This window comes from Rhodamnia argentea, chromosome 5 (assembly GCF_020921035.1).
Source record: "Rhodamnia argentea isolate NSW1041297 chromosome 5, ASM2092103v1, whole genome shotgun sequence".
In the NCBI taxonomy this organism is placed as follows: Eukaryota; Viridiplantae; Streptophyta; class Magnoliopsida; order Myrtales; family Myrtaceae; genus Rhodamnia; species Rhodamnia argentea.
Window position 1 is genome coordinate 2043423 of NC_063154.1, and position 12602 is coordinate 2056024.

General features: G+C 41.1%; 3 protein-coding genes across 3 annotated transcripts; 2 read left to right on the plus strand and 1 right to left on the minus strand.

Moving 5' to 3' along the window:
* On the plus strand, positions 1–1543 carry LOC115743783 (wound-induced protein 1). Its single transcript, XM_030678749.2, has 2 exons — positions 1–12; positions 639–1543. Exon 2 carries the CDS (start codon positions 860–862, stop codon positions 1211–1213), a length of 354 nt encoding a protein of 117 aa, XP_030534609.1. The 5' UTR covers positions 1–12; positions 639–859; the 3' UTR covers positions 1214–1543.
* A 3941-nt stretch (positions 1544–5484) lies between these two features.
* LOC115743823 lies at positions 5485–10590 on the plus strand. The gene is made up of 4 exons (XM_030678797.2): positions 5485–5625; positions 9634–9957; positions 10063–10138; positions 10224–10590. Exons 1-4 carry the CDS (start codon positions 5485–5487, stop codon positions 10349–10351), a joined length of 669 nt encoding a protein of 222 aa, XP_030534657.1. The 3' UTR covers positions 10352–10590.
* On the minus strand, positions 10574–11481 carry LOC115743791 (protein EARLY RESPONSIVE TO DEHYDRATION 15-like). Its single transcript, XM_030678759.2, has 2 exons — positions 11084–11481; positions 10574–10966 (listed from the first exon to the last, which is right to left on the minus strand). The coding sequence occupies exons 1-2, from the start codon at positions 11352–11354 to the stop codon at positions 10800–10802; spliced, it is 438 nt and encodes a 145-aa protein (XP_030534619.1). The 5' UTR covers positions 11355–11481; the 3' UTR covers positions 10574–10799.
* Between the last annotated feature and the right edge of the window lie 1121 nt (positions 11482–12602).

The following is a 12602-nucleotide window of genomic DNA, read 5'->3' on the forward strand; positions in this document are numbered from 1 at the left end:
CTCTCTGTCTCTGTGTCATCGAGATCAAGACGTGTTTTTCGCTTGATCACTTATTTAACACAAGATCTCGCTTCTCGTGCTTATCAAGATTAGCGACATCATCACGTTATTGCTCAATCGATAGTGGATGATGAGCCCCATTCGTTTTCACGCCCCGATTTTGCTGGTTTATCGCAAAACCGGTTTGGATATTCTCTAAATTTGGGCGACCTCCCCTAATTAGGAACTCCATAGCGTGTCGATTTAGATAAGAAATCCCTATCCTCGCCGGTAATCCCGTGTGTTAGTCCGAGGCGAGTCAACAAAAATCTGCTTTCACTCTCTATGGACTTTCTCAACCCTCATCTGTTCAGACGCGCACAAAATCCCTGGATCCGCCTATCATGGCCCGACACGTCACCCCTTGACCATCACATCGAAGGAAACACGCCCCCACATCCTTCACACAGAATGACCGTTTTGCCCTTGTAAGCCACGTGTCCCAATTCAGAGAAGTTGCAGCGAAAGGCCAGAATAAATTGGATGCAGAGGATAAAAATGCCGGACTTCACCTTCCCTATAAAATGCCTCTCGGTACTCCTGTGTGTGCAAGGCCTGTCATCATTTTCTCGCTCATCCTCTTCCGTTCCAAGCAAAAGCGCTCTCTCCCTCGTACCCTCCTTTCTCCCTTCAAAGGCGCGAGTAGGTTTCCGAACTGGCTCACCCTCAGGAAACTCTGGAGGAAGGAGAGCCCAGCAATTGCGGCGTCGTACGCGCCCTCTACGAAGCCCTGCGCACCCGCGACGTGGGAACGGTCCACCGGATCGTAGCTCCTGACCTGGAGTGGTGGTTCCATGGTCCCCCGACGCACCAGTTTTTGATGCGCCTCCTCACCGGAGCGTCCAGCTCGACCTGCGACGACAGCTTCGAATTCGCCCCTGCCTCGATCACGTCCGTTGGGTCCATCGTCCTAGCCGAGGGCTGCGACCAGAAGCGCTCCATCTACTGGGCCCATGCCTGGACCGTCGCCGATGGGATAGTCACGCAGGTGAGGGAGTACTTCAACACGTCCCTTACCGTCACGCGCCTCGGAGGCGCGAGCAGATCCTCACCGTCCGCGTTGGGGTCCGAGATTGCTCCGGCTCCGGGCTCTCAACACTGTCCGTCGATTTGGGAGAGCAGCCTCTCGAATCGGGTCGGGAAGTCCGTACCCGGTCTCGTCCTGGCGATATAATCGAAACGACCTCTCGTGTGATCCAGCGTGGCCGTTAGTAGGAGAGAATAAAGTTGCACGCGTTGCAACCGTCGGTTGCTTATGGTCGAGAGTGATGTGAGCCGTTGGTTCGCCTTTCTATTTGTGATTGCGTTAGTTAAATTAGAGGGTCTGTCGTTTCTGTTAAGTTGTCGTGTCGTTTTGGGTCATGGGTGAAACTGTCATGGAGAAGCCCATTTGGTCTTTGTCTTATCAGGATTTGTCGGTTTTGCGGGATGGTTGTGGTGTAATAAAATCGCGTGCCTTTGCGAGTCTTATAAACCTCGTGATCAAAAAATTTATTTTAAAATTAAAAATTGTGGTAAATATTGCCCTTTTTCGTTTTAATTTCGTGGTTTTTGTTAATTTTCTCGAGATTATGTGATTGCTTACAAATTTGTTTCCTTTGATTTGAAGCACGGGGTATCATGACATCGCACGCAACATCCAAATAAAAACAGAAGTAGCTTCCAATGCTACTGTCACCCACCAACCCACTCTTTCAATTTTGTTTTACTTTTATATGCAATGTTTTCCTATGAATTGTCTTAAAAATTTACCTTTTTTTTTTGTGTATTTGCCAACAATTGATATAAAAACATAGTATTACAGCGCATGAAATCATACGAGAATAAAACTTAATCTGCACTAAAAATAAGTATATTTAAGTTCACATTATAGTGCACTAAATTCAATATTTACTGCATGCTTTTTTTACTCTCAACTCAAACAACAAAGTGTTTCATAGTAACCATATTGATATCAAAATCAAATATGTGGATTCTATGCGTTTTTCTTTTTTCTTTTGGTCAATTGGATTTAATGTTAATTTGGTGTCTTTCGACTTATGTATGTGCTTCCAAGCTTATCAAATAAGGAGTTAATTTTTTTGTCACGAAATGTAGGTTATTAGTTAGCTACATCTCATATTTAGACGATCGATATAAATAAGAGGAGTGTCACGTTTTTTTTCAACGCCATCTCAATTTTAAAAAAGTTCCGTTAAAAAATCAAAGAAAGAGATTATGCTAAATGTATTTCCAATAAGCTCACTTATAGAGTGATTATTCTTCTGACAAAAAGAAGAAATTATGAATTCATTACATATCAATCGTTTTCTTACATTTAGATATTTATTAAAGGATTGTTCAAGTTAGATCTTATATATATCAAGGTAATTGTATTTAATATTATTATTCTCGATTTGGCACGGATATATTACTAGTTTCCAAGAGAACACCTATGTGAATGCAAGGAAAACATTCAGACAAATTTTTGATGAAGCAGACAACCTTTTTGGCAATTTTGCGCATGTTCCTTATGATCTGATGCTACCTCAACAGACATTTTCTCGGGTTTGGGATGGGATCTTCGCAGCAAGACATGTACCCTGCGAGCGTGACAGGGGATATGTAATAGGTCAATGTAATATCCATAAACTAAAGTTCCAGACTTAAGGTCAACAGAATAACTGCCCATTGAAGTTTGATATTAGCAAAATCTCTCAAATGAAAATCACTCATTTTACCTGAAGGCGATTTCAGTGTAAAACATTGTCCGTAGAGACAAAATATTTCGCGAAAGCAACCTAGGATCCGGATTTTGGAACTTGGGTAGGTTTCACGAGCGTTTTCAGAAAAATATTTATCAATTTAGTAATTTTTTTCGAGAATCGAATGGACCCTTTTGGGGTTTTGGAATTCCACACACTAATCGGACGCGAGAGGAGTGGGCCTTACACAGATAACAATTTGTCTTTGTCTTGCTAATCACGACCGAATACTAGCAATGGAAAATTCTAGATGGAATTCTACAAAATGCCATCATAAGAGAATATGCAGTGGAGCATATTCCATTATCTTCTTTTCACCCTATATTTTATATGTGCACTATAACCCGTTTGGTCTATCTATCGTTGAATTATAGATCGTAAACAATCAAAAGTTTTATGTTTGATAATGTACGTTTTAATATTGTTGCACCTCAAGCGAAACTTCACGATAAAAATTGCCGTAAATAGCCACATCTTTAGAGGCGCTGCAACTACGAGGGATTTGTTGAAACCTTATAAAAAGCTGGAGCTCATTTCGCCATCGCCAAAATGTCAGTACCGAATAGAGTCTGAATACAATATTAGGGTTTCGCCGTTCAAATAATATAAGGACAAGTGAAAAGAAACTGCTCTTTGCAGGGAAGAAAAGGGGGTTTGGGTCTAGCCTCTGTTGAGAATGTCCGAGGAAGCAAATGTTATCTCGTATTTCATGGAGATTATTCGACGCATCTTGCATGTAGTCCTCCCTCAACGTCTTGTCCGTTCCTTACATTCGAATCTCGGGAAAGTTACGCACGAATGTTTGCTGACGATCAAGTTGGGAGAGATTCGTTTATCACCAATTACTTGGATTTTCGCAGTAGATTTATCTGTCCCATTGTTAAATTTATCGCACGAAAAAGAAATTTTACTTGGACTACGTCAACATGAATGATGGGCAGGCTTTGGGCAGATGAAAAAATCTAATGGCTTGTCCATTCTGTTCATGGGAAAAAACATCAACGTTAATTCAAAAAGTTTGTGGAAGATGATGACTGTTTCTGAGAGCTAAACCCTGATGAGACCTTTGATAACACCCATTTGAAGAAGTCTGTCAAGTCTTCGCCTTCGTGGTGTCGAATCAAAGCCCCTATGATGCTGTGGCTGTGTGGATGAATCGGACGTTCATCGACAAGCACAAAAGCAACTGCGAATATCTCCATTTCTGGCTTAAGGCATCGAATCGAATAGAATCATCGTGGGAAAACGCTTGTTGTTGTCCGTATATTCTTGATAAAAATCTTGGTCATGTCACCTTCACCGTCACGAACGAACGACCTAATTTTGGAAGTTGAAATGCTTCTTGATCGTGGTGGAGAATGCGAAAGATAGGATATGCATACTCCCCCGTTAGCAACAAGCACCGGTTCTTTTTCTTTTTTCCAAATTCCTAGACAAATTCTAAGTTTGGTCTTCTTTGTTAGTATTGCGTATCAAACGTCACACCATTATTTTGGGAAAATTTGCCCAAAAAATTTTAAATTTATTGAACTTTTGTCAATTGAGTTCTAAGCTATTTAATTTTGTCAATTCAGTCATAGACATTTTCATGTTTTGTCAATTGAGTCTATTCGGCCCATTTTGACCGAAAATCGTTGAAGTGGATATCATCCATCCTACGTGGTGCAACCGATGCTAATATTAACAATTTCTAATGATATTTTAATATTTAATATTTAATATTTATTTTTTCCTTTTTTTTTCTTTTTTCTTTTTTCTATTTCGTTTTTACTTTTTTGCTTTTTGCCTCCACTTGCCATTGCCGGGCTTCGTCGATGGTCGCCCATCAGCCTCGGGAGAAGGTTGCCCTCGCCTAAGTGGGCATGGGCGTCCCTCACTCGAGGCTGGTAGATGGAAAAAGAAAAAAAAGTCAAAGAAAAAAGGAGAAAAATAATAAAGAATTGAAAAAATATATTAGAATATTATTAAAAATTATCTACGTCAGCAGACCGGTTGTGCCGCGTACAATAGCCAATGTCCGCATTGGTGATCTTCAGCTAAAATTGATTGGATGGATTCCGTTGACAAAACGTGAAAGAATTTAGAACTGAAGTGACAAAATTAAAATATTTAGAATTGAATTGACAAAAGTGCAATAGGCTAAGGATTTTTTAGACATTCTAATTTTGGTCTCCTTCGTTAGTGTGGCGTATCGAACGTCGCGCCATTATTTTCCTTAGCAAACAAAAGCTTTTGCTATCGTGGAGGGAAAAGAAAAGATGAAAGAAAAGGGGAAATTGATAATTGCGATGCTTATGAAAGTTGATGAGGGACGAGAATATCCCAAGACTTCAAGTGGGGAGTGTCTACTTGTTAACAGTGAGTCGTGCGAATTTGTTCTTTCGGATGCTGAAACTTAGGATGGTGGCCACACCCATGATAGGCTTTTGACTTTCGAGAATGCCTTTGATCTGCCACTTCGCATTTCGCCCACTGGCATACAAATTAATCCCATTCTTCTGTTTTCAAGTTCGATGTGAATAGTATGACCCACAAAAAAAAAATCGATGTGAATAGGGAATTCATGAAGGAGGCTTGCCCTCTTTCTTCGCTTATCATCTTGTCTTGTATCTTCATCATTCTCATCATCCTCTGGAGTTCCCCATTCCTATCCAGCCCAATGTGGATCTTCTTCCACTGAGCCTCTGCTGCCGACGAAGAAATGCCGCCCTATGCCTCAGGCCTGCAGTCGGCCTTTGTCTCGCTCCCTTTCATCGCCTTCAAAACCGTCTTCCTTATGCTTAACAAGCTCGACCGGGCGATAAACAGTAACAAAGGGCAAAAAAGGAGTATGCAGATATCAGTGAGCGCAAGATTGGAAGGAAAAACGTTTCAATAAACTTGAAAGCAACATTTTTCAGAATGCTGAAAGTCAATGGTAGACTCTGTTTGGTTCAGCATTGCAAATGAGCATTGGGGCTCTAAAGTCCCTTGGCCAAATGCAAATGGTGTTTAGTTCATTTTTTGGCTCACTTTGGGGAGATTTAATTGCATCTCAAATGTTTTCCAAAATCCTTTAGCCCAAAGTACCTCTAATTTTTTTATTATTGTAATTTTGTCACGTTCCCTTGCCGCTGCCGCCCACCGCCATCACCGATCGCCGCCGCCGTTGCCGTCGCCGATCTCCTCTAGCCGCCGTCGCTGGTCTCCTCCGGCCGCCGTCGCCTTTTTTTCAAAAAGAAAAAATATTTTACAAAGTTCATTTTTACCAAACAACATTTACGTCAAAGTTACTTTTCAAATATGTTTTTAAAATATACTTTATCAAACACTACTTGCATTTTGAAAAAATCCTTTAGCCCAAAAGTATTTGCATTTTCTCAAAGTCCCTTAGCCAAATGCTGAACCAAATAGGGCCGTAGTCCCAAGTTGCATTGGGCTTTTAGCATTAGCAAAGCTGTACTTTGGTTTTTTTGCGAATTGTTACGAAACGCCTTAACTTTGTCACAAAGGCCTTTAGGAGGCGCAATGTCCCTTCCTAGAGGCATGTCAAACGCACCCTTATTCAGTTAGACAATTTTAGGCCAAGCAAAAGCTTCAGGTTTTAACATGGAGCCGTTCCTTGCGCATATAAAAACTGAAAATCCTCTTTAATTATACGTTAAACAGCCTGCCTATAACAAAATCTATCTCAGCAATTGGACTCGAGTAGTCAGGAAGTAAGAATGGCCCAGAAGCTTCATTGGGCTCTCCCAGGAAGCCTAATGCACGCAATAAATTTGGATCTGGCCCCCCCTCCAGAACACAAGAATTGATTCATGTAGATAATCACTAGGCATATGCGCTTCTTCCTAATGAAACAGATTTAAGAGGATAATCCTTGTTTGACACCTAAATTTTGATTTCTTATTTAACCATTTATGACATAAAAATTAGGGACTAAATCAGTCCCTAGCTAAAATGTTAAAATTATTTTCATATAGTAATCACTTAGATTTGTTTATTGTTGCATGCATTTACATTTGCATTTAAGTGGGACCGACGTTAGATGAACTTGATTCAATTTGGATTAAGCTCAGGAGAATTTGAAAATCAATCAAGCCAATGGTCTTCTGGTCAAATATCGCAAAACATTTCATTTCTCGAGTGATATTCTAAGTATGGGTGTCTCGCAATAGAACATGCTCTTTAGGGCGTGGATCAAGTGAAAGGGGGGAAAAAGCAAGATTTTTGGGAACAGAAAAGATACTATCAAATAATAGGGAAATGAAAAGAATGTGGGCGCAACGAGAAAAGAAGAGAAGCATTTCCCGAAGAGAGAGAAAAACGGAACGCGAAGCTTCCCTTGGACTCACTCTCTCTCCACTAACGAATTGGAAGAAATCTGAAACTGTGAGATATCAAAAGTGATATGGGCAATCCACGGAATCATTCTAGGCGCGGTTGAGCACTACTTTCATGGCAAGAAAATCTCGAGCAAAAAGTCAGTAGGTTGCCGAACCCCCACGATCAAGGGATTTCACGGGCACATGAAGGGTTGTGGGGATTTTTCTTGGGTCTGTAAAAGAGACCGTCAATAAACTGTCAATGGGGTTTTTTTTTTCCTAGCGAGAGAGAGAAGGGTGAGGGGGGAGACTTCCTTGAAAAAGTATCACAGGGGCAGAAAAGTTAGATGAGGTTTTTCTTAAAAAAAAAAAAAAAAGAGTGAGTTTCGTCCAGCTAGAGAAAGAGAAAAGTGTGAGGAGGAGGAGCTTCGTTCAAGTGAGGTTTAGAGGAAAAGCTGGACGGTAACAGAGGGAGCAGAAAAAGTGAAGCCATGTTCAGAGTGTTTTTGATCTTAGAGGAAAAAGAAAAGAAAGCCTGAGACGAGTCAGCCAAATGTTTTCTCCATAAAAACCTCTACGGCTTCAACAGGATATGCATTTAACGCCAAAAAGGATCCATGCTGGTAAGAGTTAGAGAACCAACATCTCTAATCTTTTTCGGTGTCATCGACAAAGAGCTTCAGTGTTTCCAAGAAGAGTGGTGGCTCTCTTGGCCCGGGCTTGTTCGAGTCAACAACCCAGCAGATCGTTCGTTGCGACCATTCAAGCACCGAGCTCCCTATCCGAACTGGTCCAATCCGCAAGTCCACCATGAGCAAGCCAAACCGAGCTGCGATTCCAAAGCCATACGAATCCTCACGAAAATCAGTTCCATCCGCGACGTATTGGGTTTAAGCGGGAGGCCACGAATATGAAATTGTTTCATATCGGGTAAAAATCCAATTCATTCATATTTTATTTCTCGTTTTTGAATTGATGCAAATATTGTGTTGATATTTTAGTTAAGCAAACTTTATCTGTTGATATCGCAATATATATTAGTTGTCTATTTGAATTTTTTGATATCTTCGGCATATTTTTAGATTAGAAAACCAATTCGAATTATGGGGTGATTCCCACCTACAACGTGCAAACTCGGACTAATCTCAACTCCGAGATTTGTCTCGATGGCATGGGGATCGAGATATCTAATCTTAACCACCAGATTTAATTCCTCGATCCAATTCGTTATCTAATTCGAATTGGAAAATATTTTCATAAATGATCATGCATGATTTGATTTGTCACGTAAAAAAAAAAATCTACTCAAAACACCAAAAATATCTCATTCATGTAGACTGCATATAGTTTAGAACATTCTATTCATGTAGATTGAACACATTCATTTTACATATGCACGTTGTTTAGGCCTAGTCGCATAACCACTATGTCATTTTCATGTCGCATTGATTAGTCATGTCATATATTTTGCCATGTCATTAAAGTTTGACATATCATATAGTTCGGTATGTCATTTTGTCATATTATTTTTACGTGTCGTATTATTCGTCATGTCATAAACTTGATAAGTCATTGAAGTCATGTCGCGCTCATACCTCATTTAGAATGAGGCTCGTTCATTTTAAATTACTAGATTAGTCTACTCTAATACAACATGTCATTTAGATTAAATTCATGTTATTTTTTGCATAACATGTAGATTAGAAGTCACGTTGTTCTGCATGTCACTAGGATTAAAAAAAAAAAACCATCCCGCATTCATGTCATATTAGAATAGTCGTCACTAGAATAATTGTGTTCTCACAATACAATTACATTCATGCTTTGCATCATTCATTTAAATATAAAAAAAAATAATTACACCTTTGGAATTTTAAATCACAATCCTAGAAAGTTGCCGACTCATATAATTTTCATTGAAATGAAATGCATCGAAAGGGTGTTAATAGAAACATTAGCATAACTAAGTTCCCAAACTCAATGAATATCTGGTTCGTAAGAATAAAGTATTTCTTCCAATACTTTATTTTGGTGTCTAATCAGCTTACCATAAAATGATTAGTGGCGACTCCAATTTGAAAATCTTTTTACTTGTTAAATAATGAGCCATAAGTTGCGATTTGGTATGGACTTAGGTGAGTCCGAGTTAAGTTAATTAGATAATTAGCTTGATAATCCATTAGCTTAGAAATCCGATTTTTTTAGGTCGCGACAATCCTTTCAAGATTGGGTGATCTCTTATATTTGTAATTCACTAATCAAAGCGGTTGAAGGGAGTTTCCTTTGATCAGGGTTGAACGAAAAATACGATCCACCTTAAGAAGCAAGACCAGCTTACGGCCTAAGCTTCATATTTTCCCTTTATTCTTTTGTGTGGCATGCATTCTAAAAACCTAAGCGGGCGATTTCTCCTATCAAACAAGTTGATTAAACGACCAGCTTGCAGTCTAAGCTTCGTAGCATGAATTTGAAATATGAGACTGATTCTTTGTTCCAATGATCAATAAGCACAGACGTTACGCTGCATCGACAAATAATTTGAACAGTGTGGTCGGGCCGACAGGACTTGGGCTCCACCGACATCACCTCGTTCAGCCCCAGCCGTTGAATGGCCATTCCACCGCGGCAATTCAGGAGCTTTTTTGCCGACCCCCTTACATCGTGAAAGCTTAGACGAGTCAACAAAGGCCAACTGTAAAGAAGCTTTTCGCAAAAGCAAAATTCCCACCATCTTCTCCATCGCCAACGTAAAGCATCCAGTTGTTCACTTCGCCTTCTACCGCGCCTGGATCCGTTTAAAGCGAAACCACAGCGTTCGTCTTCCTCAGCTCTGCAGATTTTCGCCACCAGTTGTCGAAGAAATGACTAACGTAAGTAAGTCTCCAGTCACATGTTGTTACTTTTTGAAACTCCCTTTCCCCTTTCGAGGGCTTGAATGATCGGTGGCCTTTCTGTCCTTGTTCTTGCGATAATAGGTGGTGGAATTGAAGGTGGGTTGGCACTGCGAAGAGTGCATCAAGAAAATCCTCAAAGCAATTAAGAAGATGGAAGGTAATTTCGGATCTGAAACAACAGATTCTTCTTTCCCTTCGTAAGCAGCCGAGACGCTTGTGTGAATTTGCAAAACGAATTGCAGATGTCGATACTTATGACGTGGACGTGGAGCTGAACAAGGTGACCGTGACCGGAAACGTGGCGTCAGAGGCGGTGATCAGAGCGCTTCGAAAGATCGGAAAGCAAGCCAGTAGCTGGGGATCGGGGTGATCAAGCTACTTAAAACCACCGGAGCATGTTCGCACTGAAGGATTAGTTGAAGGGGACAATCTTCAGACTCGAGGTAAAACAAGATGGGATTAAACAAGCTCGTGGTCGTGAATTGTTGAAATTCGAAGTTGTATGCTATCTTTTCGCCGGGGATATTCAGATCATCGTGTGAAGTACAATGTACACAAGCGGTTTCCTTGTCGCCCCGATGATCATAATTTTCCAATCTTTTTTTTTCCTGTTTTCATTGGTGAATTCAGTACATGCTCCATTCGCGTGAGCTAAAATAACAGAGTCAGAAGACGAAACCTAGACCAGAAACACAAGAAGTCAAAGACTCTATTTACAGAAGCAGGAAAGACACAGCAGCTGAATTCAAATTTCGATTCACACAGCCCAAACGTAATGAGCTCGACTCGGTCTTCCAACCACACCCAGTGAGTCGAACCTAGCGCGGCTGCTGAATCGTCCTCGGGCTCACTCTTACGTTATGCGCGATCTTCGGCGCCTTCTCCGCGTGCCTCGGCGCGTGAGCCTCACGTCGCGCCTCTTTCCACTTCAACCCTCCAATTGAAACCAGATCTCTACAATACCCTCTCCGTTCCTCCTCCCCCTCTGACAAAAATTAAAAAAAAAAAACCAATTGTTTCAGTTTTTCTTCTCGACCCAACACACGAAAATGAAATGGTCGGATCCGACGTCACCAAAAAGATTTGGGTTTCGAGTGCTTACGGTTGAGGAGGGTTTCTTCGTAGTCGTCGAAGAGCGAGTCGAGGTCGGGGAGGGCGAGATCGTCGATGGCGGAGAAGAGAGGGTCATCTTGGGGATCGCAGAAACGCTCCTGGAGCCAGTAGTCGCGGAACCACGGGGAGGTCTGGACCAGGGCCCACCACTCGTCGGAGAAGTCCTCCACCGCCCGGTACGCCATCGGCACGAACAACGGAGCGTTGGGATTCAGCGTGGAGGACGTCAGGAGGGGGCTCGTGCTCGAAATCACATCCATCGCGACTTCACTACTCGGCACAGAAAATGGAACCAGTCGCAAACAGAGCTCGGTAGCGGTTTAGAGAGAATCGGAGATGGAACAAGAAAGCTTATAAAAAGCTAAAGAAGATGATAAGACGTACCGTATTAACGAGACTACCGTCTTTATATGTAAAAGACTTGATATTTTATTCAATGTGTTGATGGGCGGCCCACAAGAAGTGATTTTTTTTTATTATAAATCTTTATGATATTTGAGTAGTAGATTGAAAAAGAAAACAAAAATCTTCGAGATATATATCTGAAATTTACTGGATGTTATTTATGATTTTTCAACCTCTGTGTTGTTATTACCTTTATATGAGATGCCGATCATGGTATGGGAAAGGTAAAATCTGTGCTTGCATCGCCTTTTGGTAAAATAGAAATTACTATAGAAAAAGATTTTGACGTGTGCTCATTATGGATGATAATGTGAGTTTTGGTGATCGGCTCTGATTGCAATCTTTTTTGATGGAATGAGAGAGTTATTGTATGATATATTAAGTTGATTTATTTTTTAGATTTGCATTGAATTGATAATATTTTATTTTGAAGCTAATGAAATTTATTTCTGACAAAAGAAAAGGACAAAGTGAACAGTAATGCAGTGGATAAGCCCGTTTATTAGACCTCGAGAGCGTGGGGCCCACATGCAATGGGGGTGTGTGTGGGGGCCCCGCGGATGGTCCAAGGCGCCTCCACCGCACGCAGTTTTGCCCTGACGGGTTGCCACACGCGGTACCAAAAAATAAATTCCGGTTTACCATGTCCTTAATTTCCTTTGTCCTTTTTCTTTTTGAAAATATGTAGATATTCATCGAACATTTTCTGGAAAATTTAATGACGCCTAAATGGTTGAACATCTTTGCCCTATGGCTGGCCTTCTCTGTACAATGAAAAAACATGTGCAGCGCTTGTCTTTGTTCCTATCCACATCATAGATATTAGGGAGGATGCGTTTCCCACGTGACGCATCGTCGTTCCCATCCATTTGTCACGTGGCTCCATTCCGGAATAAAAGGAAAACCCTGCAAAGACAAAACATCAAACGGTAAGCCGAAGCAAGAGCAGTAATTAACGAAAATGTCCGCAATTCTCCGAGCACTTTCACTAATTTTGATTGACCATAACGATTCCTCCTCATCGGTCGATGTTATCAAGAGCGGGCGATCTTTTTTCCTTTGATCTGCATCATAGTTTCAGGACCGAACGTGGCAGTAAAAGA

What these genes read in the sequence shown, in the direction of transcription:
- LOC115743823 (XM_030678797.2), top strand. Translation starts at nt 5,485, where the DNA reads ATGCCGCCCTATGCCTCAGGCCTGCAGTCGGCCTTTGTCTCGCTCCCT. An exon ending in TTGTCGAAGAAATGACTAAC is followed by an intron (nt 9,958 to 10,062) that starts GTAAGTAAGTCT and finishes TTGCGATAATAG; the next exon opens with GTGGTGGAATTGAAGGTGGG. An exon ending in AGCAATTAAGAAGATGGAAG is followed by an intron (nt 10,139 to 10,223) that starts GTAATTTCGGAT and finishes AACGAATTGCAG; the next exon opens with ATGTCGATACTTATGACGTG.
- LOC115743783 (XM_030678749.2), top strand. Translation starts at nt 860, where the DNA reads ATGCGCCTCCTCACCGGAGCGTCCAGCTCGACCTGCGACGACAGCTTC.
- LOC115743791 (XM_030678759.2), bottom strand. Translation starts at nt 11,354, where the DNA reads ATGGATGTGATTTCGAGCACGAGCCCCCTCCTGACGTCCTCCACGCTG. An exon ending in CGAAGAAACCCTCCTCAACC is followed by an intron (nt 10,967 to 11,083) that starts GTAAGCACTCGA and finishes AATTTTTGTCAG; the next exon opens with AGGGGGAGGAGGAACGGAGA.